Source organism: Phyllobates terribilis, unplaced genomic scaffold (assembly GCF_046119375.1).
Source record: "Phyllobates terribilis strain yellow unplaced genomic scaffold, ASM4611937v1 Scaffold_1__5_contigs__length_1240528914, whole genome shotgun sequence".
Taxonomy (NCBI): Eukaryota; Metazoa; Chordata; class Amphibia; order Anura; family Dendrobatidae; genus Phyllobates; species Phyllobates terribilis.
In genome coordinates, this window is record NW_027362761.1 from 364617407 (window position 1) to 364645241 (window position 27835).

The 27835-nt window shown below is 44.9% G+C and overlaps 1 protein-coding gene across 4 annotated transcripts in view; it reads right to left on the bottom strand.

Moving 5' to 3' along the window:
- Positions 1-27835, bottom strand: part of CUX2 (cut like homeobox 2) — a 642716-nt gene that overhangs the window by 1881 nt on the left and 613000 nt on the right. For 3 of the 4 annotated variants that reach the window (XM_073676345.1, XM_073676343.1, XM_073676346.1), the window contains 3 exons: positions 27372-27653; positions 25448-25636; positions 10991-11264 (listed from right to left, as the gene is read on the bottom strand). In XM_073676345.1, coding sequence (XP_073532446.1) covers positions 10991-11264; positions 25448-25636; positions 27372-27653 — 745 coding nt within the window. The remainder of the gene's footprint in view (positions 1-10990; positions 11265-25447; positions 25637-27371; positions 27654-27835) is intronic. The other variant, XM_073676344.1, reaches the window with a different exon arrangement.

Below are 27835 nucleotides of genomic sequence, written 5' to 3' on the forward strand. Positions count from 1 at the left end.
GCTATATACAGAGGAAGTAGCCACATTCCTATAATCTAAAACAATTCATTAAATAGATAATCCCAGGTCAGGCCCACCAAATTTTTATAAGGTCCATAGTCTCAATTAATGCTCTGTGTGTACAATTAGGCAAGCGAGTATTTTGACAATATCATCATTTTACGCATATTTTCCAACTTCAAGTTGTATAAACTTGAATACTTATTGGTTTGAGCTAGCATAACAGAACCATCAAACGTTTTGTTGCAAATAGTCAGCAGAGTTGCAAAAAACATGTTGAGAAAAAAAGACGTAGAATAACTGCAAAAGATTTGAGAAGAATCAAATGTGAAATGACCAGGAAGCCATTATCCTCCAGTTCTGTCATATTCCAGTACTGCAACCTCCCTGGAGGCCCAGCAGAACTTTTTCCTATACCATTGCTTGAAAAAAGTGTCTTCTAAAAACAGGCAGAACCTAAGATAAAAACAAAATGAGCAAATACCTTGTAGTAAGAAAAAACCCGGCAGTAGGTTTGGAAATTAATTTTAAGTCCATCTCCAACTAAAATGGTTCAACTAGCTCATCTTTAATAATACCAGCCCATAGCAGTACCCAACCTCCACCTTGCTGGTAAAGAGGAGGTGTGTCTGTTACTGATCCAGCCACAGGTCCATCCATCTGAGCTGTCAAGAGTCACTCTCATCTGATCAGTCCATAAAACCTTTGAACATTCTGTTTTCAGCTATCTCTTGGCCTAGTACTGACATTTCTCTTCTGTGTCTTGTTCAGTGGTGGTCAGGTTTCAGCCTTCCTTACCTCGGCCATGTCCCTGAGCAATGAACACCTTGTACTTCTGGGCCTCCAGGGAGGTTGTAGTTCTGGAATATGACAGCACTGAAGGATAATGGCTTCCTGATTGATTCACGTTTGATTCTTAGATTTGATCTCAAATCCTTGGAAGTTAATGTGCACCTTTTTTTCTCATCACGCTTTTTGCGACTGTGATGGCTATTTTCAACAAAACTTTTGATGGTTCTGTGATTGCTCTCGAATATCTTAGCAATTTCAAGAGTGCTGCATCACCCTGAAAGACTTGTAACAATATTTGACTTTTCAGAGCCAGATAAATCTCATTTTTGATACATATTGCCTGAGGAGAACAAGCTGTCTAATAACCACGCACGCCTTCATAAAGGGTGCTGATATCCTTACCCCGCCATTACAGAAATACACATAACCTGATCTGCTTCATCCAATAAGTATTCAAGTTTATACAGCTTGTAGGTGGGAAATATGCATGAATATAATGATATGGTCAAAGTACTCACTTGTGTAGGCTTTGCTTATTTAGGCCTCATTCAGACGTCAATAATTTTTCATGTACGTAAAAAAGTAGTTTGAGTGTCATCAGTATTTTTAATCCGATTGTCATCAGAGTTCGGTCAGTTTTTACCATCAGTTTCATCGGTGATTTTCATGTATATAAAAATATATAAATAAATGACAAAGCTTCTCCTATTCATACAAGGTTAGTCATACACAACACACAGATTACACACAGATTCCATTCATGTGTTGTCCGTGATTTTAACAAACCATAGACTTATATGGATAATTTTCATCCGTGACGCTGATAAAAAACGGACACGTGTCTGTGATTTTTGCAAGGGCACACGATCCGCAAAAACATAGGATAGAACATGTACGTGAAAAAAGGCGCCTGAATTTAGCCTTAGTAATATTCAATCATGGGACATTACGTGAGGCACGTACCTGTTCATCAATGAGCAGCTCACGTTAAGGTGTCAAGGATTTTAGATATTGTCGATTCTTAAAATAAAATACATTCGCAATTTGCTAATCTACACAAGTATCCTATTAGATGGATTTTTTTCCCTTCTGCAGCAAGGATAGATGAATGATAAGTATCAGTAATATTAAAAAAAAATTGATGTGTATTTTTTTGTTTTAAATATGAATTAAAATAAAAGTAAAAGAAAAATACATAAAACAAAGGTTTTTTTTTTCTCTGAAGCAAAAACAATCTAGCTAGAAAAATAAAAACAAAGCACTAAGTCCCTATTCATGGCTAATTGAAATGATCCATGAAAGGCTTTTCCAATCAGCCTTCAGATTGGAAGATCTCCAGAGACCAGTCAACCAAAGTCAGACGCAGCCTGAAGCTGCCAGACACCAGGAGAATGTAAAAGAAAAATCAAGACAATGAGAATAGAAAGGTAAATGCACGAATACACATCTAATCGGGATACTGTTTGGTTTTCCTTATATTGCTGGCATCTTTAGTGCTTATGACTTTGGTATGTGATTTTGCTACATACAGTATATGTTTTGCATCACTGTACACATAATAGACCTGCTCACTCCAGCCCCTTTCCATTCTATTCATATTAGTGTCATGGCTTCCAAATGTAGCAGAGCCATGACAACTCAGTATATGGTGTTTTTGATGGCAATTATAGCACTCTGTCTGCACTATTCTTAATACAAAGAAACAAAAACTGACAGAATGAAGCAAATGTGACCAGGTGCAAGCTGCAGTGACTGCATTATATACATACCAAAGATAACAGCAGCACATTGTGCGCAAAGATGTATGCAAACATTGAATATTTTAATTTATAACTGCATTACTTCCATATAGATTATACTTATAAAACCAAGGTACTTGGCACACAAATTGGCTAATTCATGTGTGCCCCCCAGCCAGACAAGAAAACCTGATTGTTTGTGGAACAGATTAACTGGCCATTTTGTGTGCCATGTATCTCAATGTTTTAAGTATAGTCTATATGGCTGTAATACAGTTTAAAATTCATATATTCAATATTCCACGATCAAATGTGAATGGTAATTTTTAAAAGTAGAACATTTAGGAACCAGGGCAGACCAGGTAAAGTTACAGAGCATGGTCAAAGTGCATAAAAGTTGCCAATGCTCTGCTGACCCAATAACTGCTGGGCTCCAAACCTCTTCTGGCATTATCATCAGCACAAAAATGGTGTGTCTTGTTATGATCTTCCATGGCTGAGCAGCTTGCATGAAAGCCTTACTTCACCAAGCACAATGCTAAGTGTAGTATGGAGCGGTGTAAAGCACGCCAGCATGGCAGTGGACTCTGGAGCAGTGGAAAAGTGTTCTGTGCAGTGATGAATGACGCTTCTCTATCTGGCAGTCAGATGGACAAGTCGAGGTTTGGTGAATGCCAGAAAAACATTACCTGCCTGATTGCACTGTGCCAACTGTCATGTTTGGAGGAAGAGGGATAATGCTATGCAATTATTTTCAGGGGTTCCCTTAGTTCCAATGTGGGGAAATCTTAATGCTTCAGCATACCAAATATTTTTGGACAATTGCACGCTTTCAACTTTGTGGGAACAGTTTGGCGCATTTCCTTTTCTTTTCCAGTATGACTATCCCCAGTGCATAAAGCAAGATCCATAAAGGCATTGTTAGACGAGTTTGGTGTGGAAGAACTTGACTGGCTGCACAGAGGCCTGGCCTCAACCTCATCAAACATCTCTGACATGAACTAGAACAGAGATTTTGAACCAGGCTCTCTCATCTAACATCAGTGTCTGACCTCATATGCAAATTGCCTCTTCAGAGAGGAAGAGGACTTGAACTCTAATGCCACCTATTGGAAGTAGCAATTCTAAAAGTCAATACCAACCCTTTAACAAACCTTGGCATATGACTTAGGATAAAATCCAAACCAGAATTTCAATCTGCAGACACATGTTTCAGGGAGTTGCCCCTTCTCAGCACAAAGCATGAGATCGGATTTGGCTGCATAAGAGGCCTCTTACTAAGGGGCAACATCTCTCCTTCTGGAGAGTGGCATGTCTTATATGCCAGTGTAAGAAGACTTATCAACCCTTCAACGAGCCTTGCCATATAACCAGAACCTCAATTTGTAGACTGTAACGGGTCTGGGAGGCGGAACCTCTGAGCTACTATATAAGGGGGCGGTCCTTGTAAGGGAGCGGGTGGCGACCAGGCAGGCAGTCACAGCAGGTGACCGGGACAGTCTCTAGAAGAACGGGCAGGAGGTCACGGCAAGTGACCGGGGCAGTCTCTGGATGAACGGGCAGATGGTCACGGCAAGTGACCGGGGCAGTCTCTGGGTGAACGGGCAGATGGTCACGGCAAGTGACCGGGGCAGTCTCTGGGTGAACGGGCAGATGGTCACGGCAAGTGACCGGGGCAGTCTCTGGGTAAAGGGTTGGTGCGACCTGTGGCGGCTGATGGTAGACGTGAGCTCCCAGGTGAGCAGGCGAGAGTCTCTGGATAAACGGGTGGTCACAGCATGTGACGGCGGAGCCTCCAGGAAGACCAACAGACAGGCGGCAGATGAGCGCTCCCAGGTGAGCGGGCAGAAGTCTCTGGACAGGCGGGTGGTCACAGCACGTGACGGCAGAGCCTCCAGGTAGGCTAGCAGACAGGCAGCAGATGAGCGCTCCCAGGTGAGCGGGCAGGAGTCACTGGACAGGCAGGTGGTCACAGCACGTGACGGCAGAGCCTCCAGGTAGGCTAGCAGGCAGGTAGCAGATGTGCGCTCCCAGGTGAGCGGGCAAGCTGGTCCATAGACAGACTGACAAGAGTTGGAAGGCAGACCGTCGGACCTCAGGCAAGCAGGCAGGTAGTTGATGTGCGCTCCCAGGTGAGCGGGCAAGCTGGTCCTTAGACAGACTGACAGGAGTAGTAAGGCAGACCGTCGGACCTCAGGCTAGCAGGCAGGTAGCAGAATATCAGGCAGGAATAAGACAGCAAGCTGGCAGGAATCTGGCAGGTATCTGGCAGGTAACTGGCAACGGGACCTGAGGGCTGAAGCAGAGTAGTGAACAGTGCAACAACATTGCTCGGGCACCTCCATTTTGGAGGAGGTGCCTTATATATGGTGAAGACCTCCGGCCATTGGCCGGGGACTCCTTAGGACGGCGCGCGCGGCCCCTTTAAGAGGGAGGGAGAGCGCGCGCGCCCTAAGCACAGTGGCCGGGAAGGAGCGCGCGCTGCCAGCAGAGCGGGAGGAGGACGCCGGGCACGGAGCAGAGAGGTGAGGGGAACAGCGCCCGGCGCTACAGTACCCCCCCCTTTAGGCCCCCCCTTTTTTAGGCCAGACAGAAATTTAGCAAGGATGAGCGGGGCATGGATGTTCTCCCGGGGCTCCCACGTTCTCTCCTCAGGACCAAACCTCTTCCAATCTACTAGAAAAAAGGTCTTTCCTCTTACCCTTTTGGTGGCAAGAATGTTCTCTACCTCAAACTCGTCCTCAGCAGAAACCGGAGCAGGAGGCGTACCTGTAGACTTGGAAAAAGAGTTAAGTACCACAGGTTTGAGGAGAGATACATGGAAGGAGTTAGGGATCCGTAAGTTGGCCGGGAGTTTCAATTTATAGGCCACCGGGTTGATCTGACTGATGACCTCCAGAGGACCGATGAACCGAGGCCCTAACTTGTAAGAAGGTATCTTGAGTCGGACATATTTAGATGAGAGCCAGACTTTATCTCCAGGACGAAATTGTGGAGGATCCAGGCGTTTTTTGTCAGCGTGTCTTTTCATCCGTTCGGACGACTGAAGGAGTGCGGATCGGGTACTCTCCCAAATGGAGGAAAATTTGCTAACGAGAGATTCCGCAGCCGGGTTGTCCACAGAGGTGGAGACAGGAAAAGGAATCCGAGGATGCTGACAGAAGACTACAAAAAACGGGGATTTGGAGGAGGATTCGCTCTCGTGATTGTTATAAGAGAACTCGGCCCATGGTAGGAGATCCACCCAGTCTGAATGATGGGCATTAACGAAGTGCCGGAGGTAACTGGTCAGGTTCTGATTGATCCGCTCCACTTGACCATTGGACTGTGGGTGGTAAGCGGAAGAGAAGTCCAGGGTGACGTCTAGCAGTTTACAAGTGGCTCTCCAGAAGCGTGAGGTGAACTGTACCCCACGATCCGACACGATGTGGAGGGGCAGGCCATGAAGACGAAAGATGTGACGAATAAAGTCTTTAGCTAGCTCGGGTGCAGACGGCAGGCCTGGCAGGGGAACGAAATGAGCCATCTTGGAGAAGCGGTCAGCGACCACCCAAATGACCGTACAACCGGCAGAGACTGGGAGGTCAGTTATAAAGTCCATTGCTATATGCTGCCAGGGGGCAGCAGGTACAGAAAGCGGAAGGAGGCGACCGGCTGGCAGATGTCTCGGAACCTTGTTGCGGGCGCAGGACACACAGGCAGAAACAAAGTCTATTACGTCCTTGTGCAGGGTAGGCCACCAGTAGTGCCGGGTAATAAGCTGGAGGGTCTTTTTCTGACCGGCGTGGCCAGCCAGTTTAGACGAGTGACCCCAGTGAAGGATCTTCTCCCGATCAGGTACTGATACGAACGTCTTTCCGGGAGGGAGACGATTTAGACTCACGGGAGCCACCTGCATTACTCTGGCGGGATCGATGATGTGTTTCGGATCTTCCTCGAGATCAGACACCAGAAAGGATCGAGACAAGGCGTCCGCCTTGACGTTTTTGTCAGCCGGGCGAAAATGAAGAACAAAATCAAAGCGAGCAAAAAACAAGGACCACCGGGCTTGGCGCGGGTTAAGTCTCTGGGCATGCTGGAGGTAAGCCAAGTTCTTGTGGTCAGTGTAAATTATTACCGGGTGAAGAGCCCCCTCGAGCAGGTAACGCCACTCCTCCAATGCCAGTTTGATGGCCAATAACTCTCGGTCTCCTATGGAATAATTGCGCTCTGAGGAGGAGAAGAGTTTAGAGAAGAAGCCGCAAGTTACCATCCTCCCGGAAGATGATTTTTGAGTAAGTACCGCTCCGGCTCCAGAGGAGGAGGCGTCAACTTCCTGGAAGAACTGCTTGTTGCCGTCCGGGCGATGCAGCACCGGGGCGGAAGAGAAGGCCTGTTTTAAGGAAAGAAAGGCCTCCTCTGCTTCGGGCGGCCACCCTTTGGGATTAGTACCCTTACGGGTGAGCGCGGAAATTGGGGCAGTCCGGGAAGAGAAGTGCGGTATGAAGAGGCGGTAGTAGTTGGCGAAGCCCAGGAACCGCTGAATGGCCTTCAACCCCTCCGGTCGAGGCCATTTCTCGATGGCAGACAGTTTCTCTGGATCCATTCGTAGGCCGGTCTGAGAAATAATGTAGCCCAAAAACGGAAGCGAGATCTGCTCAAAGAGGCACTTCTCGTATTTAGCGAAGAGGTGATTCTGCCTGAGCCTGAGCAGGACCTGACAAACGTCCCTCCGGTGAGTCTGGAGATCCGGAGAGAAGACCAAGATGTCGTCCAGGTACACCAATACGCAGGAGTAGAGAAGGTCCCGGAAGATGTCATTGACCAACTCTTGAAAGACGGCAGGAGCGTTACAGAGACCAAAGGGCATTACCAGATATTCATAGTGGCCGTCCCGGGTGTTGAATGCCGTCTTCCATTCATCCCCCTGACGGATACGAACCAGGTTGTACGCCCCACGGAGGTCCAGTTTGGTGAAGATTCTAGCCCCCCTCAGACGATCAAATAACTCCGGAATGAGCGGAAGGGGGTACTTATTCTTCACCGTGATCTGGTTAAGGCCTCTATAGTCTATACAGGGACGGAGAGAGCCGTCCTTCTTTTTGACGAAAAAGAAGCCTGCTCCCGCCGGGGAGGTAGATTTCCGGATGAATCCCCTGGCCAGATTCTCCTCAATATATTCGGACATCGACCGGGTCTCAGCAGCGGATAATGGATAAATACGCCCACGGGGAGGAGTAGTACCAGGTAACAGGTCGATAGGGCAGTCGTATGGTCTATGAGGGGGTAGTGTCTCTGCCTCCTTTTTATTAAAGACATCAGCATAAGACCAATAAGGAATCGGAAGTCCAGGTAGATTAGCTGGGGTAGGAGAAGGACGGACGGGATGGACGGGAACCAGACAGGTCTTATGGCAGTCCTGTCCCCAGCGAAGGACTTCTCCGGTCTGCCAGTCAAGCACGGGTGCATGTCTCTGGAGCCAAGGTAGACCTAGCAAGAGGGCGTGAGAGAGTCCAGGCAGAACATGAAAGGAGATACTCTCAGAATGCAGCATTCCCACCTGCAGAGTAATGGATTCGGTGATGAGTTGGATGGGGCGTGGTAAGAGACCCCCATCCACGGCAGCAACAGACAAGGGTACAGCCAGAGGTTTGGTGGGGATGCGGTATTTCTCTACCAGGGACTGTGAAATAAGATTCCCGGCTGCTCCAGAGTCAAGTTGGGCTAGTTCGAAATAACGGTTCTCCCCGCAGACGATTGAGACTGACAGCAGCAGAGATGGAGAGGATTTATTCTTGTCTAGGTCGACCTCTCTGAGCGAACCTAGACACAGGCGTTTCCCGACCTCTTCGGGCAGGCACGGATCCGGTGCTCCTTACTGCCACAGTAGAAGCAGCTCCCCTCGGCACGGCGTAAGTCCTGACGGGTTTTGACCATCTTGGTCTGGTCGACCTGCATAGGCTCAGGAGAGTGTACCTGGGGAGAGACGGATTTCTGAAAAGTAGGAGCTAGACGTGGAAACCTCCTCTCACGGGTGACCTCTTTGGCACGCTCCTGGAACCGTAGGTCAATCCGGGTGGCAAGAGTTATTAGGTCATCGAGAGTGGTAGGAATGTCCCGACCAGCAAGTTCATCTTTAATACGGCCGGACAGACCCTCCCAGAAGACGGATACCAGAGCGTCGTTATCCCAGGCCAGCTCCGAGGCAAGGGTACGGAACCGTATGGCATATTGGCCCACGGTGAGACTTCCCTGACGGAGGCGTAGCAGTGATGATGCGGATGAGGTCTTCCGTCCGGGTTCGTCGAAGACTTTCCGGAAAGCCATGAGAAAGGCAGGCAAGTCGGACACCAGGGGGTCTCCTCTCTCCCATAGAGGATTTAGCCAGGCCAGGGCCTCCCCGGTGAGATGGGACATGATGAAGGCAATTTTGGCCCGGTCGGAGTTAAACTGGTGGAACAGGAGTTCAAAGTGCAGGGTGCACTGATTTATGAAGCCCCGAGCCTGGGCGGAGTCGCCTCCGAAGCGAGGAGGTGCAGAAAGCCGGGGTCCGGGGTAGGATACCATGGTATTAGTGGACAGCGGAGCTGCCGGATTGCGAGTCATGGCACTGGCGGAGGTTGCTGGCGGAGCAGTCAGAGTGTCCAGGCGAGAATTGACATTCCGCAGGTGACCCAGGATGGACTCCTGTTGGGACCTCTGACGGGACAGTTCATGACAGAGGTCCGAGAGCGAGGGAGCTTGGGTGCCACCGGGTTCCATGGCCCGAGCAAACTGTAACGGGTCTGGGAGGCGGAACCTCTGAGCTACTATACAAGGGGGCGGTCCTTGTAAGGGAGCGGGTGGCGACCAGGCAGGCAGTCACAGCAGGTGACCGGGACAGTCTCTAGAAGAACGGGCAGGAGGTCACGGCAAGTGACCGGGGCAGTCTCTGGATGAACGGGCAGATGGTCACGGCAAGTGACCGGGGCAGTCTCTGGATGAACGGGCAGATGGTCACGGCAAGTGACCGGGGCAGTCTCTGGGTGAACGGGCAGATGGTCACGGCAAGTGACCGGGGCAGTCTCTGGGTAAAGGGTTGGTACGACCTGTGGCGGCTGATGGTAGACGTGAGCTCCCACGTGAGCAGGCGAGAGTCTCTGGATAAACGGGTGGTCACAGCATGTGACGGCGGAGCCTCCAGGAAGACCAACAGACAGGCGGCAGATGAGCGCTCCCAGGTGAGCGGGCAGAAGTCTCTGGACAGGCGGGTGGTCACAGAATATCAGGCAGGAATAAGACAGCAAGCTGGCAGGAATCTGGCAGGTATCTGGCAGGTAACTGGCAACGGGACCTGAGGGCTGAAGCAGAGTAGTGAACAGTGCAACAACATTGCTCGGGCACCTCCATTTTGGAGGAGGTGCCTTATATATGGTGAAGACCTCCGGCCATTGGCCGGGGACTCCTTAGGACGGCGCGCGCGGCCCCTTTAAGAGGGAGGAAGAGCGCGCGCGCGCCCTAAGCACAGTGGCCGGGAAGGAGCGCGCGCTGCCAGCAGAGCGGGAGGAGGACGCCGGGCACGGAGCAGAGAGGTGAGGGGAACAGCGTCCCTGCCTAGCAGAGGGCAGGGACGCCGGCGCTACATAGACACATGTTTCAGGCAAGCCTCGTTAAAAGGTTGATATTTACTTTTAGGATTGCTACTTCATATAAGTTGTACTAGAGTTCAAGTCATCTTCTTCTCTGAAAAGGCAATTTGGATATTTAGTTTCCTAGAGTAGCATTGCATGGCCTATTAGTCTCCTTACACTGGCATGTCTGACCCCACAAAAGATCTTCTGGATGAATGGACAAAAATTCCTACAGACATGTTCCAAAATCTTGTAAAAAGCCTCCCAGAAGAGTGAAAAGCTATTATAGTTGCAAGATGGGAACCATCTCCATATTAATGCCTATGGATTTAGAATGGGAGGTCATGAAAGCTCCTGTAAGTGTAATGTGTAGGTGTTCCATTACTTTTGTCCATATAATGTATCTTGGCGCACACAATGTGCTGCTGTAATATTTGGTATGCACTATTCTTGATCTCATAAATACTGTGAATAAAAGGCAAGCAAGCAAAATTATGCAGATGTTCAACAACTGCCAGCGGATTGAATCATAATCCGTTTAATGATCAACATACAGCTATATGTATTGAACTTTCAGGATTACAGAAGTTAATAATGCTGATGCTGAAATGTTCTTATGTTAAAGAGGTTTTCCACTTTCAATGCTCAGTGATTGGCTACAATAGTGATGTGCGCTGTCGAAATGACGTCACCACTCCAGCCAAAACACCGAGACCCATGAGCGGTGGGTAGCAAGCTGGACCCGTGGAAGGTACCTGCTCTGTTTGCTATATTAGATATTTTACAGCATTTGGGATCCGCTTTCCTGAAATTGGAAAACACGTTTAACATTTGGTTTATTGCATCGGTTCTGACAATTTCTGGACTCACCTGTAGTTATGGAACCAGTTAATAACTGTGTTCGTTTTAAGGTTCAGCTGTAAGGAGAGCAGTTCGATAGTTTGCTGTGTTGGGTATGGTTCCAATAGGTAAGCTTTTTTCAAGGCTTCTTTCTCTTCAAGTGCAAGCACCACTCTCGGCTTTTTCATCTGCATCAGATTATAGTCTTGTGGCTGGAGGTTGGGGCTGACACAATCTGTTCTAATGTTGGAAGATTCACTGTCCGAGCCAACACTTACAAGACCATAACGTCGCTTCAGATAAGCTAAAGGTAACAAAATATTATTTTTTAAATCACATTTACATTTTTGCTTCAATAGTAATTCATTAGTATTTTTTATTCATATGTAAACTCATTAACATTCAAAAACATAAGGTAATATAACTGGAAGATCTCAATGTGTATTCAATGACAACTTCTCCTATGCATCTACAGTACTTTGTATATAGAAAACACCACTGATGCATTATCAATATCATCTAGTCATCAGTTGGTGGGAAAGGAGCCGAGTTACAGTATGCCATAAATATCTGATAGTCGTGAGTCACCACAGTAATTGGGCCCACTGTGGGGAATTGTAGAGGTGGCCACGCGTGCAACTCTCCATATTCGTTCAATTTTGACAGTGATGGGATCAACATCTATGGGACATATGCCATAAATATACTAGATGGTATATTTGTCTTGGTTTGTTTGTCTTTGTTGCTTGATTATTTAACAACGTTAAGTGGAGCTAGAGCCTAGCAGATACTTCCTATATATTCAGATTTGGCTTAGGGGTAGCACGTGTGCATAGGGGGCGCATGTGTAATATCTTTCAAAGTACAATATTTTCGATGTGCATTGCAGTTTAACATGGCAGTTCGACAGGACAGGAGACAGGTAATCGATGCCAGATACTCAAACAAACATGCTTTTTGTTCAGTTATACTACATTATTTATTCTGCATATCTCTTTGCTTCATCTTTGTTCTAGCTGCTACGTTCTTTCACATCTACCACCCTTTTTACACATTCTACGCCCACTCTCCGCATAAGTTCCCCTCTTCTCCCCTCTCCCATGTATAACGTTCAGGCTCAACTGACATTTCTCAATCACTCCAAACCATCCTCTATCACCATACAGCTAACAAAATACTCCCATAAATCATTTAACCACCTGCTCTTTCTCTCTTTTCTCCTTCTCCTAGTCACTGGCGACATCTCCCCTAACCCCGGCCCTCCTTCCATTAGTATTTAGAACTCTTCCTGCTGCATATACAGTTAGGTCCATATATATTTGGACAGAGACAACATTTTTCTAATTTTGGTTCTAGACATTACCACAATGAATTTTAAACAAAACAATTCAGATGCAGTTGAAGTTCAGACTTTCAGCTTTCATTTGAGGGTATCCACATTAAAATTGGATGAAGGGTTTAGGAGTTTCAGCTCCTCAACATGTGCCACCCTGTTTTTAAAGGGACCAAAAGTAATTGGACAATTGACTCCAAGGCTATTTCATGGACAGGTGTGGGCAATCCCTTCGTTATGGCCTTCTCATTTAAGCAGATAAAAGTCCTGGAGTTGATTTGAGGTGTGGTGCTCGCATTTGGAAGGTTTTGCTGTGAAGTAAACATGCGGTCAAAGGAGCTCTCCATGCAGGTGAAACAAGCCATCCTTAAGCTGCAAAAACAGAAAAAACCCATCCGAGAAATTGCTACAATATTAGGAGTGGCAAAATCTACAGTTTGGTACATCCTGAGAAAGAAAGAAAGCACTGGTGAACTCATCAATGCAAAAAGACCTGGGCACAGAAGACAACAGTGGTGGATGATCACAGAATAATCTCCATGGTGAAGAGAAACCCCTTCATAACAGCCAACCAAGTGAGCAACACTCTCCCGGAGGTAGGCGTATCAATATCCAAATCTACCATAAAGAGAAGACTGCATGAAAGCAAATACAGAGGGTTCACTGCACGGTGCAAGCCACTCATAAGCATCAAGAAAAAAAGGCTAGACTGGACTTTGCTAAAAAACATCTAAAAAAGCCAGCACAGTTCTGGAAGAACATTCTTTGGACAGATGAAACCAAGATCAACCTCTACCAGAATGATGGAAAGAGAAAAGTATGGCGAAGGCGTGGTACAGCTCATGATCGAAAGCATACCACATCATCTGTAAAACACGGCGGAGGCAGTGTGATGGCTTGGGCATGCATGGCTGCCAGTGGCACTGGGTCACTAGTGTTTATTGATGATGTGACACAGGACAGAATCAGCCGAATGAATTCTGATGTATTCAGAGCCATACTGTGTGCTCAGATCCAGCCAAATGCAGCCAAACTGATTGGTCGTCGTTTCATACTACATTTGGACAATGACCCAAAACATAAAGCCAAAGCAACCCAGGAGTTTATTAAAGCAAAGAAGTGGAATATTCTTGAATGGCCAAGTCAGTCACCTGATCTCAACCCAATTGAGCATGCATTTCACTTGTTAAAGACTAAACTTCAGATTATAAAGGTCCACAAACAAACAGCAACTGAAAACCACCGCAGTGAAGGCCTGGCAGAGCATCAAAAAGGAGGAAACACAGCGTCTGGTGATGTCCATGAGTTCAAGACTTCAGGCAGTCATTGCCAACAAAGGGTTTTCAACCAAGTACTAGAAATGAACATTTTATTTACAATTATTTAATCTGTCCAATTACTTTTGGTCCCTTTAAAAACAGGGTGGCACATGTTAAGGAGCATAAACTCCTAAATCCTTCATCCAATTTTAATGTGGATACCCTCAAATGAAATCTGAAAGTCTGAACTTCAACTGCATCTGAATTGTTTTGTTTAAAATTCATTGTGTTAATGTCTAGAACCAAAATTAGAAAAATTTTGTCTCTGTCCAAATATATATGGACCTAACTGTAGAAACCCTGCTAATCTTATTAACATTCAGTGCTCGCTTTCTCATGCCCCCTCTAATTGTGCCCTGTAGAATCCCAAATCAGTGTGCAAGAAATTCCCCTACATCCACAACTTCTTCCTTTCTAATTCCTTTAACCTTCTGGCTCTCACTGAAACCTGGATCCAAGAATCGGACACCGCCGCTGCTGCTCTCTCGTTCGGTGAGCTAAAATTTTCACATACTCCCAGACCTGAGAGCAGGCAAGGTGGTGGTGTTGGTCTGCTCCTTTCATCACAATGTGTTTTCCAGGTTATGCCCCCCGGTACCCTTGCTTACGTTTCCTTCCTTTGAAGTCCACACCGTTAGTCTCTTCAAACCCTTCTCCCTGGGAGTGGCAATTGTGTATAGCCTTCCAGGCAAAACCAACCAATTCCTTGATACCTTTGCACCTGGCTTCCACACTTTCTAAACTGTGATCCTGTGACATTCCCACTCTCGTCATGGGGGACTTTAACCCCTTCACCCCCAAGCCTGTTTTCACCTTCATGACCGGGCCAAACTTTACAATTCTGACCACTTAGAGTTAATAACTCTGGATCAACGGATCAAACTGATTCTGAGAATGTTTTTACGTTTCATATTGTACTTCATGATAGTAGTAAAATTTCTTTGATATGACTTGCGTTTATTTGTGAAAAAAAAGGAAATTTGGCGAAAATTTTGCAATTTTCAAACTTTAAATTTTTCTGCCTTTAAATCAGAGTTATATTACACAAAATAGTTAATAAATGTAACATCCCTGGCGGCGTGCTGGCATGGCTTACCACCTCCCACCATGCAAGACCGCCATCTTACCTATCAATCCAGGCTGCACACTTTGCTCCAGTACCTGCTGTGTCTCTTGTCTGATTGCTTACGGCGGCGGCGCGGCTACTGCCTGATTCTTATAGTTACTGTGTGCGCACTCCTAATGCCTCCCCAGCCTATTGCTGTGAGTCACTGGATACTTAAACCCCCTCCACCTGAGCAACACTTTCATTCAGTTTGTTCTGTGCAACTGAGTTGCCAGGTCCTGTCCTGTATCTTGTCTGTTTCCGCCCCTGGGGGCTGTATACACAGGCTTGTTACCTGTATCTGTGACTTCTAGTCTGTCTCCGCCGCCCTCAGGGCTCAGTTCCCAGGCTCGTTCCTGTATCTTATCCCTGGTTCAGTTCCTGTCTGAACTGTGTCCTAGCCCCTTACCTGTTTCTCTCTATGTCCGAACCTTCCCTTTTCCTGCAGTGTCTGAACCTGCACCTAACTCCAAGTCGTTGTCTCTGAACTTCTGTTTGTGAGTTTTGAGTACACTCGCTACTTCATTGTAAGTACCTTGTGTGTATCTGGTTCTGCTTGTTCACCGCACCTGCGGTTTTGCTCTGCTCTGCTTGTCCACCGCACCTGAGGTTTCGCTTTGCTCTGCTTGTCCACCGCACCGGTGGTTTCGCTCTGCTTGTTCACCGCACCTGCGGTTTCGCTCTGCTCAGCTTGTTTACCGCACCTGCGTGTTTTGCTCTGCTCTGCTTGTCTACTGCATCTGCGGGTTTTGCTCTGCTCTGCTTGTCTACCGCACCTGCACACTTTGCTCTGTTTGTCTACCGCACCTGCGGGCTTTGCTCTGCTCTGCTTGTCTACCGCACCTGCGGGCTTTGCTCTGCTCTGCTTGTCTACTGCACCTGCGGGTATTGCTCTGCTCTGCTTGTCTACCGCACCTGCGGGTTTTGCTCTGCTTGTCTACCGCATCTGCGGGTTTTGCTCTGCTCTGCTTGTCTACCACATCTGCGGGTTTTTCTCTGCTCGTCTACCGCATCTGCGGGTTTTGCTCTGCTTGTATACCGCATCTGCGGGTTTTGCTCTGCTCTGCTTGTCTACCGCATCTGCGGGTTTTGCTCTGCTCTGCTTGTCTACCGCACCTGCGGGCTTTGCTCTGCTCTGCTTGTCTACTGCACCTGGGGGTTTTGCTCTGCTCTGCTTGTCTACCGCATCTGCGGGTTTTGCTCTGCTCTGCTAGTCTACCACATCTGCGGGTTTTTCTCTGCTCATCTACCGCATCTGCGGGTTTTGCTCTGCTCTGCTTGTCTACCACACCTGCGGGCTTTGCTCTGCTCTGCTTGTCTACCGCATCTGCAGGTTTTGCTCTGCTCTGCTTGTCTACCGCATCTGCGGGTTTTGCTCTGCTCTGCTTGTCTACTGCACCTATGGGTTTTGCTCTGCTCTGCTTGTTTACTGCACCTGCGGCTCCGTTCCTGTATCCCAGTCTGTACTGACCCCTATCCTGCCTGCGTTCCTACCTGCCAGTACCCGCCTGTCTGCAAGCCAGCTGTGCCTGCCAGTGCCCACCTGTCTGCATGCCAGCTGTGCCTGCCAGTGCCCACCTGTCTGCATACCAGCCGTGCCTGCCAATACCCACCTGTCTGCATACCAGCCATGCCTGCCAGTACCCACCTGTCTATATGCCAGTCTAACCTGCCTGTTCCTGCATTCCCCGGTGTGGGTCAACAGCTGTGACCGGGGTCTGACCTGGAGTAGCACCTGGTCCCTCTGCTCGGTTCCTCCCTGGTTCACGGAGTCGACTGAGCCGCCGTGCGACCTTGGTCGGATCGAGCTGATACTTAGTCACGCCCCTCCAGGCACTCCTCGCTTCATGGTTCAGTGGGATCACTAATCATGCTCACACCAGTCAGTCCGGGCGTGAGCGTAACAATAAATAACATTTCCCACATGTCTACTTTACATCAGCACAATTTTGGAAACATAAATTCTTTTGTAAGGAAGTTATAAGAGTTAAAAGTTGACCAGTGATTTCTAATTTTTCCAGCTAAATTTACAAAACCATTTTTTTAGGGACCACATCACATTTGAAGGGACTTTGAGGGGTCTATATGGCAGAAAATACCCAAAAGTGACACCATTCGAAAAACTACACCCCTCAAGGTACTCAACACCATTTTCAAGAAGTGTATTAACCCTTCAGGTGCTTCACAGGAATTTTAGGAATGTGTAAGGAAAAAAATAAACATTTAACTTTTTTTCACCAAAATTTTACTTACACCCAATTTTTTTAGTTTTTAAGGGTAACAGGAAAAAATGGACCCCAAAATTTGTTGTGCATTTTCTCCTGAGCATGCTGATAACCCATATGTGGAGAAAAACCACTGTTTGGTCGCATGGCAGGGCTTGGAAGTGAAGGAGCGCCATTTGACTTTTTAAATGCAAAATTTGCTGGAATAATTAGCGGACGCCATGTCGCATTTGGAGGATGTGGCTAAACAGTGGAAACCCCACACAAGTAATGCCATTTTGGGAACTAGACCCCTCAGGGATCTTATCTAGATGTGTGGTTAGCACCTTGAACCCCCAGGTGCTTCACAGAAGTTTATAACATTGAACTGTAAAAATAAAAATTTCAAATTTTTTGCACAAAAATGTTTTTTAGACACAAATTTTGCATTTTCATAAGAATAACAGGAGAAATTGTACCAAACAATTGGTTGTGCTATTTCTCCTGAGTACGCCGATACCAAATATGTAAAGTAAAACTACTGTTTGGGCGCACAGCAGGTCTTGGAAGAGAAGGAGCTCCATTTGACTTTTTGAATGCAAAATTTGCTGGAATAATTAGCAGACGCCTTGTTGTGTATGGAGAGCCCCTAATATGACTAAACAGTAGAAACCCCCCAAAAGTGACACCATTTTGGAAACTAGACCCCTCAGGTAACTTATCTAGATGTGTGGTGAGCACCTTGAACCCCCAGGTGCTTCACAGAAATGTATAACTTAGAGCCATGAAAAATCAAATTTTCCCACAAAAAATGTACTTAGCTCCAAATTGAGCATTTTCAAATAAGCAACAGGAGAAAATGGACCCCAAAATTTGTTGTGCAATTTCTCCTGAGCACTCAGATACCCCATATGTGGTCGAAAACTATAGTTTGGGCGCACGGCAGGGCTCATAAAGGAAGGAGTGACATTTTTGAAAGCAGACTTTGATGGAATGGTCTGCGGGTGTCATATTGCGTTTGGAGAGTTCCTGATGTGCCTAAACAGTGGAAAACTCCCACAAGTGACCCTATTTTGGAAACTAGACCTCTCAAGGAATTTATATACAGTAGATGTGTTTGAACCCACAGTTGCTTCACAGAATTTTACAACGTGGATCTGTAAAAATGAAAAAAAAATATTTTTCCAACAAAAATGATGATTTAGCCTCACATTTTTTCATTTTCACAAGGATAGCAGGAGAAAATAGACCCCAAAATTTGTTGTGCAATTTTTCCTGTGTACGCCAATACCCCATATGTGGTCAGAAACTACTTTTGAGGCACAGTGCAAAGCTCAGAAGGGAAGAAGCACCATATTGGAGTTCAGATTTTGCTGGACTGGTTTGAGGGTGCCATGTCACATTGGCAGAGCCCCTGAGGTGCCAGAACAGCAGACTCAACAAAAGAGACCTCATTTTACAAACTATACCTCTCAATGAATCCATCTAGGGGTGCAGTGATCATATTGACACCACAGGTGGGTCACAGAATTTTATACCATTGGGCAGTGAAGAAAAAAATAATTACATTTTTACCACCAAAATGTTGTTTTAGCCCCAGATTTTACATCCCACAATTGTCCCACAATTTCTGCTGAACGTGGCAATACCCCATATGTGGCTGTACAGTCCTGCTTAGCCACAGTGCGAGACTCGGGAGGGACGAAGCGCTATTTGCCTCCTGAAGTGCAGATTTTTCTAGAATAGTAGGTGGACTCGCTATACAGAGCCCCTAAGTACTAGCAGAGTAGAATCCTCCCCTCAAGTGACCCCATTTTGGAAATTATACCCCTTTGGGAATTTATCTACATGTGTAGTGACGATTTTAACTCCATGGGTGTTTTCAAGAAACAAGCAGCAATGGATGTTGCGGAGTGAAAATTGCAAACTGCAGTTGTAGTGACCAGTAAGTTGTAGTGACCTGAGTAGGGCCTTTTTTTGGGGGATTGAGTTGAAGCTTTTGTTGGGGACATTTTACATAACATTTTGGATCACATTTATCCGGCGCTCTACGCTGAGCACTGTTATTGGGGTTTCCATTTAAATCTCTGACTTAACTGATTCAGATGAACCCCCGAGGAATCCATTCACTAATGAGGCATCAGATTTACTCTGGACTTCATCTGGCCTCTGTTCAGCGTCCTTTTCAGAAGTGCACAAAACTGTGGCCGACGGCACTTTTATGCATGCCTAAAAAGATGGACACTGCTAGATCACAGGCCAGATGGCGTCCACAGTGCCTCCATCTGCCTCATTATAGGTAATCGTCCACCGGGGGTTTCGTCTGAATCACGTATTTCAGAGATTTACACTGAGTGTAGAGCACAGGATAAATGTGAGCCAAGCCTTCCTGCGATCTTTGGGAAGAATGAACAAATCAACAACAGATGAAGAACTGGTTTTATTTATTTTTTATGGCAGGGAAGAAAAAGGTGCCTTTCAGCTCCAGCAAGTTTTTTTGCTTTTCGTATAAAAAGTTAGTTTATTTGACAAATGCTAAAAACAGCATGGCACTAGGCATAATTTCAAGGAGAAAAAGCGACGCGTTTCAACCGCACGCTGCGGTCTTAGTCTTAGTCTGAAACACGTCGCTTTTTCTCCTTGAAATTATGCCTAGTGGCATGCTGTTTTTAGCATTTGTCAAATAAACTAACTTTTTATATGAAAAACTGCCAAAAATATTTTCTGGAGTTGGAACGCAACTTTTCCTTCCCTGCCATTTGATGCGTCTGATCAGGACAGAGTTCCGTGCTACCAACTGATTCTGACTGGTGAGCTGACTTTTTCTTAAATTTTGCAATTTATTTTTATGCCACTCCTTGTGCGGTATAAGTGATTAAGCGACTTTATTCTTCAGGTCGGTGCGATTACAGCGATACCAGATTTATATAGGGTTTTTATGTTTGGAAGCTGTCATGCACTAAAAGACTCTTTTTATTGCAAAAACTAGTTTTTGGATTGCCATATTTTGAGAGCTATAATTTTTTCATATTTCGGCCGACAGAGTCATATAAGGGCTTATTTTTTGCGGGACGAGTTTATGTTTTTATTGGTACCATTTTCAGGCATGTGACATTTTTTTTATCCCTTTCTATTCTGATTTTTGGGTTGCAGAATGAACAAAAACCAGCAATTCAGGAATTGTTTTTTTTATGTCATTCCGAGTGTGGTAAAATTAATAAGGCAGCTTTATTCTTCAGGTCAGTATGTTTACAGTGATACCACATTTATATAATTTTTTTATGTTTTGGCGCTTTAACACAATAAAAACTATTTTATAGAAGAAGTCATTATTTTTGCATCCCTTTAGTCTGAGAGCTATAACTTTTTTATTTTACTGCTGATGGAGCTGCATGATGGTTTGTCTGTTGCAGGACAAGATGATGGTTTCAGAGATACCATTTTTATTTACATTTGTCTTTTTGATCGAGTTTTATTCCACTTTTTGTTTGGCGGTTTCAGATAAAGCATAGTTTTTGCCAAGTTTTTTTTTATGGTCTTGACTGAAGGGGTTAACTAGTGGGACAGTTTTATAGGTCAGGTCGTTCCGGATGTGGTGATACCAAATATGTGTACTTTTTTTTTCATAAAAACATTTATTTATGGGTACAATATATTTTTTATTTTTTTATTATTTGGTGATTTTTAACTTTTTTTTTTTTACAATTTCTTTTTCACTTTTACACTTTGTCCCACTATGGGACTTTCACTTTTTTCAGCCTGATCGCTTATAAAGCATAGGTATGCAGGAACATTCCTATGCTTTATAAACTGTCAGTGCTGCACTGACACACAAAGTTGCTAGATCATGCACTGTGCATGATCTAGCAACTTTTCTAGCTCTGGTGACCCGGAAGTAGTCATTGGCAACAATCGGGACCCACAATGACTTTCTTTCCTCTGCCTGCTCGCCAAATGCTGTGAGCGCTCCTGGCACTAAGTCCCGGGTGTCAACTGTCAGATTCAACGGACACCCGGCAGAGATTGCCTGCGCACAGCTCCCGGTGCGCGGGCAATCGCCATGATATATATATATATTGCAGTGGTCGGGAAGTCCTGAATATAATGCAAATGTCGGGAAGCATCCCCATTGATTATCTGCTCTCCACATCAGCCACTCATCTTCTTTCTCTAATCTCCTCCTTTGGCCTTTCACTAACTCTCTCCTAACTCTCCTACACGTGAAGATGGGAATACTTTTGACCTAGTATTCTCCTGGCTCTACTCAGTGTACGACTTTACTAACTCCCCTATCTCACTTTCTGTTCACAACCTTCTTTCCTTCTCTGTTAAGAACTTTCTTCACACCCAGGACACCACCACTCATTACACATACAGGAATCTACGTGCCATCAATACCCAGCAGTTTATGAACAATCTACAGTCATCTTTAGCCCCGATCTACTTCCTCTCCTGTCCAGACTCAGCACTGTCACATTATAATAATAGATTGCAGAATGCCTCGGATGAAGTTGCACCTGCTACACGCAGAAAGACCCGACACAGATGACAGCGAACCTGGCACATGCTGCAAACACATTTTCTCCAGCATTGCTCAAGGTGTGCTGAGTGCGTCAGTAGAGAAAATTGCGATAGGCAGAAGACTTCATCCACTATAAGTTCATGCTCAAAACTTATAACTCTGGCTTCCACCTGGCCAAACAAGTTTACTTCAGTACCCTCATCACGTCACTATCCGACATTCCAAAATTACTCTTCGAAATTTTCTACTCCCTCCTGAGCCCTAACCCTCCTGAGCCCTAAACTACAGGCTCTGGTCACCAACGTCAGCGCTGACGATCAGGCCACTTATTTCCTAGACAAAATCAATCATATCCTTCAGGACATTTTTGCACAGTCCCCTCAGAGCCTGGATCCCTGTCCCTGCTGCACCTCAAACTCACTTACCACCTTCAAGCCTGTCACAGAAGACGTTACCAGGCTCCTTGCTTCTTTTCGCCCTAAAACCTGCACTAGTGACCCTATTCCTTTACATCTAATCCAGTCTCTCTTCCCAGTTGTCACTATCTGCCTAAAATATTTAACCTCTTCTTTCCTCCGGCATCTTTCCCTCTTCATTCAAACATGCTGTCGTAATCACTTTACTTAAAAAAAACATCCCTTGACCAGAACTGCACTGCTAACTACAGACCTGTCTCTAATCTTCCTTTCTATTCTAAACTCATGAAACGTTTGGTCCACTCTCGGCTAATCCGCTATCTCTCACATCACTCTCTTCTTGACCCTTTACAATCTGGTTTCCTCTCTTTACACTCTAGTCGAGCTGCCAGCACTGAAGTCTCTAATGACCTATTAACAGCAAAATCTAAAGGCCACTACTCCTTGCTGATTCTCCTGGATTTCGCTGCAGAATTTGACATTGTGGATCACCAGCTCCTCCTCAATATGTTCTGCTCTGTTGGCCTCAAGGACACCGTTCTCGCTTGGTTCTCCTCCCACCTATCTGACCGCTCCTTCAATATATCTTTTGAAAGCTCTTACTCCTCTAATCTTCCCCTTGGGGAGGTTCCTCAAGGCCCAGTCATATGCCCCCTCCTCCCTATATACTGCTTCTATTGGACAAACCATCAGCTGATTTGGTTTCCAATATTATCTCTATGCTGATGACACCCAATTATACACCTCTTCTCCTGACATTACCCCTATCTTAATACAAAATACAAGGATTGTCTGTCCGCTGTCTCTGACATCATGTCCTCACTCTATCTGAAACGTAATCTCTCCAAAACTGAACTTCTCGTGTTTCCTCCCTTTAGTAACCAATTCATACCGGTTATTGCAATTGCCTTGGATGATTCAACCATAACTCCCAAGCAACATGCTTTCTGTATTGAGGTTATATTTGACAGAAAACTTTCCTTTATTCCCTATATCCAATCGCTCACTCGATCATGTTACTTGCATCTTAAAAACATCTCTAGAATCAGACCTTTTCTCACCTTTGAAACTGCAAAAACTCTTATGGTCACTCTTATTCATTCTCGTCTGAACTACTGCAACTCTACTACTGGAGCCAGGGTTGTATTTCTATCCAGCCGCTACACCCATGCCTCTAACTTGTGCCAGTCATTGCAATAGTTGCCCATTTGCTACAGAATACAATACAAGCTTATCCCTCTCACCCACAAATCCCTCCACAGTTCTGCACCACCCTATATCTCCTCCCTCATCTCTGTCTATCACCCTACCCTTGCTCTCCGATCCACATCTGATCTAAGACTAACACCCTCCATGATCCGAATGTCCCACTTCCGTCTCCAAGACTTCTCCTGTGCTGCGCCAGTTTTCTGGAATGCACTACCTTGAATGATCCGACTAATACCTAGCCCCCATGTTTTAAAATGTGCTTTAAAAACACATCTCTTTAGACAAGCCTATCACCCTGGGCAATGGAGTCGGTAAGCCAAACCTCAGACTCCGACTCCTCAATTTCCCTGACTCTTAACTCCACAGCCCTGCCTCACTACTGAGCGTGTACATAAAGTGCAGCACAGATTCATCTCAACTAAAAGCCGAGATCCTTAGATCAGGAGTAGAACAGACATTTATAGGACATTTCATAACTTTCCCAAATTCTTATGAAAAAATTTACAACACATCCTGCATTGAACTACTGAACCCAATTTATTATATATTTTAGGAGTCGGTCGATTTTATACTGACTCCGACTCCACCAAAATGGACACCGACTCCGAATCCATAGCCCTGCTATCGCCTCAATTCACCAACCTAACTCTCTCCCAGTCTTTCTATATTTTACTCAGAACCTGGTCCCTCCTATTGATCTGTGTCCACTTCCTCCTTGCACTGAATAGAACTTGGCAACTGTATTGAAACAGATATCGGCTGGTGACTGGATCATGTAGCTTATTTAAAATGCCCTATTTATTATGATGGCTGGACCGTACATGACAAGCACTTTCTTCCTACTGTGTCTCCCCTATGTCCTTATAGATTGTAAGCTCACTCGTCCTGTAACTGTTGAACTGTATTACTTTGTGATGTCTTTATTGTTTGTACATGTACCATTTTAATTGTAAAGTGCTACAGAATTTGTTGGTGCTCTATAAATAGAATTATTATTATTAGATGGGGACACCCCTTTAATAGGAACATTTACATGGCACATGGCATGGGGCAGCACGGGGCAGTCTTTAGGACTGCAGCCTTGCAGCGCTGGGGTCCTGGATTTAAATGCCACCAAGAACAGCATCTGCAAGGAGTTTGCATGTTTTCCCTGTTTTTATGTGGGTTTCCCTTCACTCTCCAAAGTCATACTGATAGGGATTTAAATTGTGAGCCTCAATGGACACAGTGATAATGTCTGTAGAGCGACGGGGAATTAATGGCACTCTATAAGTGAGTAAAATAATAATACTGACAAGAAATAGGGCCTTAATGGATCCCATACGGCGAGTGGCCCACAATCATGCTGTAGGAATTGTGATGAAGTGACATGGAGCCATCATATAACCGCTTAGATGCCATGGTTGGTATTCACTGCAGAATCTACTGAGTTAAACTGAAGTGATCTGAATTTAATGTTATTAGTGTATTTAATAAAGGACCTACATTAAAAAGATCTGTCTTGTCGACAGACACTCTATAACACACTAAGGCCAGGGCTTTAGTCAAATCTTGCAACAATGGTTGTAATTCTTGTGACTGATGCAAATAGAAATGTTTTTCTTCAGGGGGATATTTCTCAACCGTGGCTTTCCATATGCCAGTCTTGAACAAAAGCCTAATATACAGAGAATGATAGATTCCCCCTGAGGCTGGGTGACTCTTTCTTTTACCCTGACCATTGTGTGATGCTATACATCCCCAGCCTAGAGAAGACCATTCAAAGAAAAATCTGACTGGATAATGTGGGAAACTCTGGCATGTTTTGGTAGATTTGTGATGGTCAATTTATCTGAATTGCTTGGACTGTTAATGTCTCACATTCTATACCTGCATACAAATAAAGTTACACAAAGTACATTTTAGAAACTTTTAAGAAATTAAAGAGATCTTTACTAGTATAAATATTTCACTTAAGATTACATTTGTTTAGGATCAACCCTCCTAGGCCTTCTACATAGGCAAGCAGGTCATCAAAAGTTGAATAAAATACCTTGATATCTGCGGTGTTACCAGTGTGAAACAAGTAGATCAGGAAAGCAGACAGTCAGTCATTACATGTCTGACACTGGTAACTCCCCTTTCACTTAACATAAGCTTTTGGGCAGATTCTCATGCAGATCGGTGTCCAGCCCATAGATCTTAACAGCTCATTTACATATAAAGGAAAACGTGGATTTCTCTGGAATAAAACATCTGAGTGAGGATATCATGATATCATTTTATTCAGCTTCCTATGACCTACATATAGATGTAGACTGTTGAAAGGGTTGATCCTACTGACAGATTCCCTTTAAAATTTGTGTCTTTTGAGTTGCGTCATTGTAAATCTATACTCACCCTTTTTTTCCATCTTCTTCATGTCTCGCAGTTTTTCAATGTTATGTGGATCACTCAGCCATAGCTGCATACGAACAAACGGCTCTCGACCCTTTAAACTCAGTTTATGCCAAGGCTTGGGCCTGGACAGCAGATCTGATACAGACCCCTGAGTAAGACCCAAGATGCTTTCGCCAAATAATCTCTGACCTGTAAAAGATTGAAAATACACACATAGATTAATGTTTGTGCCGCATCATTACAAGATAGAAAGAAAGAAAATTTCCAACTTTATCTTATCTAATATTGTAATAATTGCACCTGGAGGTAAACATTAAAGAGTCCTAATATATATCCTCAGCTTCATCTTTACATGACATCCAGAGCTGCCAATACATTACCATTGTGAAGATGAGCATTAGCACTAGGCCTGCTCAGCTTCTTTTCTGATGCACTCCCAGGAACAACAAACAAGGATATGTGCAATGTCCTGTATATTGTTTCCCAGAGATCCCAACGTCTCTGCTGACGTGTCTTATATCCACAGTGCTTTGTCGTGCAATTTCTTTCTCAAGAAAGTAACACACATGCACTTGGAAGTCCACATGATTTAAAAGAAAGTCCACCTTCTTCCATTGCTCCATGGTCCAGTTCTGACAGTCACATGCCCATTGTAGATTGCAGTTGACAGGAAACAGCATAGTCGCTCTTACTGGTAAACGACTATGCAGTCCCGTGCACAAAAAAAACTGATACCAAAAAGGCTTGTATAGGACGCTGGTCACACACATGTAGTGCACAGTGTCGGGCTTACAGACTATTAGTGACGCTCCATGAACTGGTAGGTTGTGAGTGGTTATCTCATCAGTATTTTACACCTGTTTTGTCACCATCTTTATTATGTGGGTTTGCTGCATCCTGATAGTGCATTTGTCCTGAGACCTGGACAGGTAAATACTGCTGACATTTTTTCTGTGTTAATACTTTTCTATCATAGTCAGTATTAACTTTTCAGCAGTTTGTGCTATAGAAGCCTCTCTTTGCGATTTAGCCCTGTGATGTGACCTCCAGAGCTGGATTCAAAGCCACAGAGCTCACTAATGCTGTAAAATGTCTGCCATGCTGCTGCTTCTGTCTGTATGCTTCAGAGAATGAAGGGTGGAATCCATACCTATCCTGTGTATGGGAGACATCATAGGAAATATTCTCCACCCACTAACTCAGAGACAACAAAAACTACTGCACACTCTTGGCCAGGGTGTGAAGGCCATGCTCCATTAAAATGAGCTGTACACTATAAAAGATACAAGCTGTCATTGCAGGAGAATAACAGCAGAGAGAAAAAAAGCAAAAAAAACTTGCTTATTTTCGTGATGTCTAACTAATTAAAGCAATTTAAGAAAGTGAGAATACCCCTTTAAGTAGACAAAACCGATGACAAAGTGTCAACAGCCTGACATTCGATAGAAAATGCATGAAATATTTTTTGATCCAAGTCCATCAACACTGATGTGCAGATAAGTGATGTGCTAGAAGTCAAGAACGCTGCTATGTAAAACAGTGAGATTAGTTCTAGCATCAGTCTCCCTTTAACATTTTACTACAATGCCAAATGCAAAAATCAACAGATTGCTGGATATATGGGAAAGAGACCTTAGAGGGAAGAGGGCTGCTAGAGGACTTTTGACACACATATGTGGTTTTTCCATGTTTTTGCTGCACCTAGCCAGACAAGATTTGAATCCCTAAACTGGATGTAATTAATGGCAACTTTTTCTAGCCTTCATTAAAAGATAATGGCGTAAAATAAAATATATATTTTATTTTTAATTAAGAATAATTTGGAAATCTATTATAGAAGGTAGGCTCTTAGTGCTGGATAGTTCTACTAAACTAATCAAATGCTAATGTTCATATATAATGGCAAGGCTATAGGAGAATTTACCTAAATTATTGTCCGTCAACACTTCCTTAACCTTCTTAGTAATGGAGTAGGTGTCAAGCTCTGGAGACATTGCCACAATCTCTTGGATACCTGCTGTGGTTGCTGGGTGAGGGCTTGGGAACGTTCTGCTACTGAGTGATGAAACCGATCTACTTTCTGGCTGCTGATTCTCTTTGCTGCTTTCTGAGCTTAACATAACTGGCTCTGGAGGATTCTTTTCTTGATCTAATGGACTTGGTGGTGGAGATGGGGACGGATGTGTTTCAGAGGGACTGGCTGTGCCTAAATGAAAAAACAAAACAAAAAAACAAACATCTAAAATAAATTCTGATTACATAGATGAATGTTTATACACCCATTCATAGGCAGGTTGGCAAATCTGTGCAAATACTTAAAAGGGGTTGTCCACAATCCCTTCTCAATTGCTATATTCCTCCGTGTAAAATAACAACCTATATGACGTC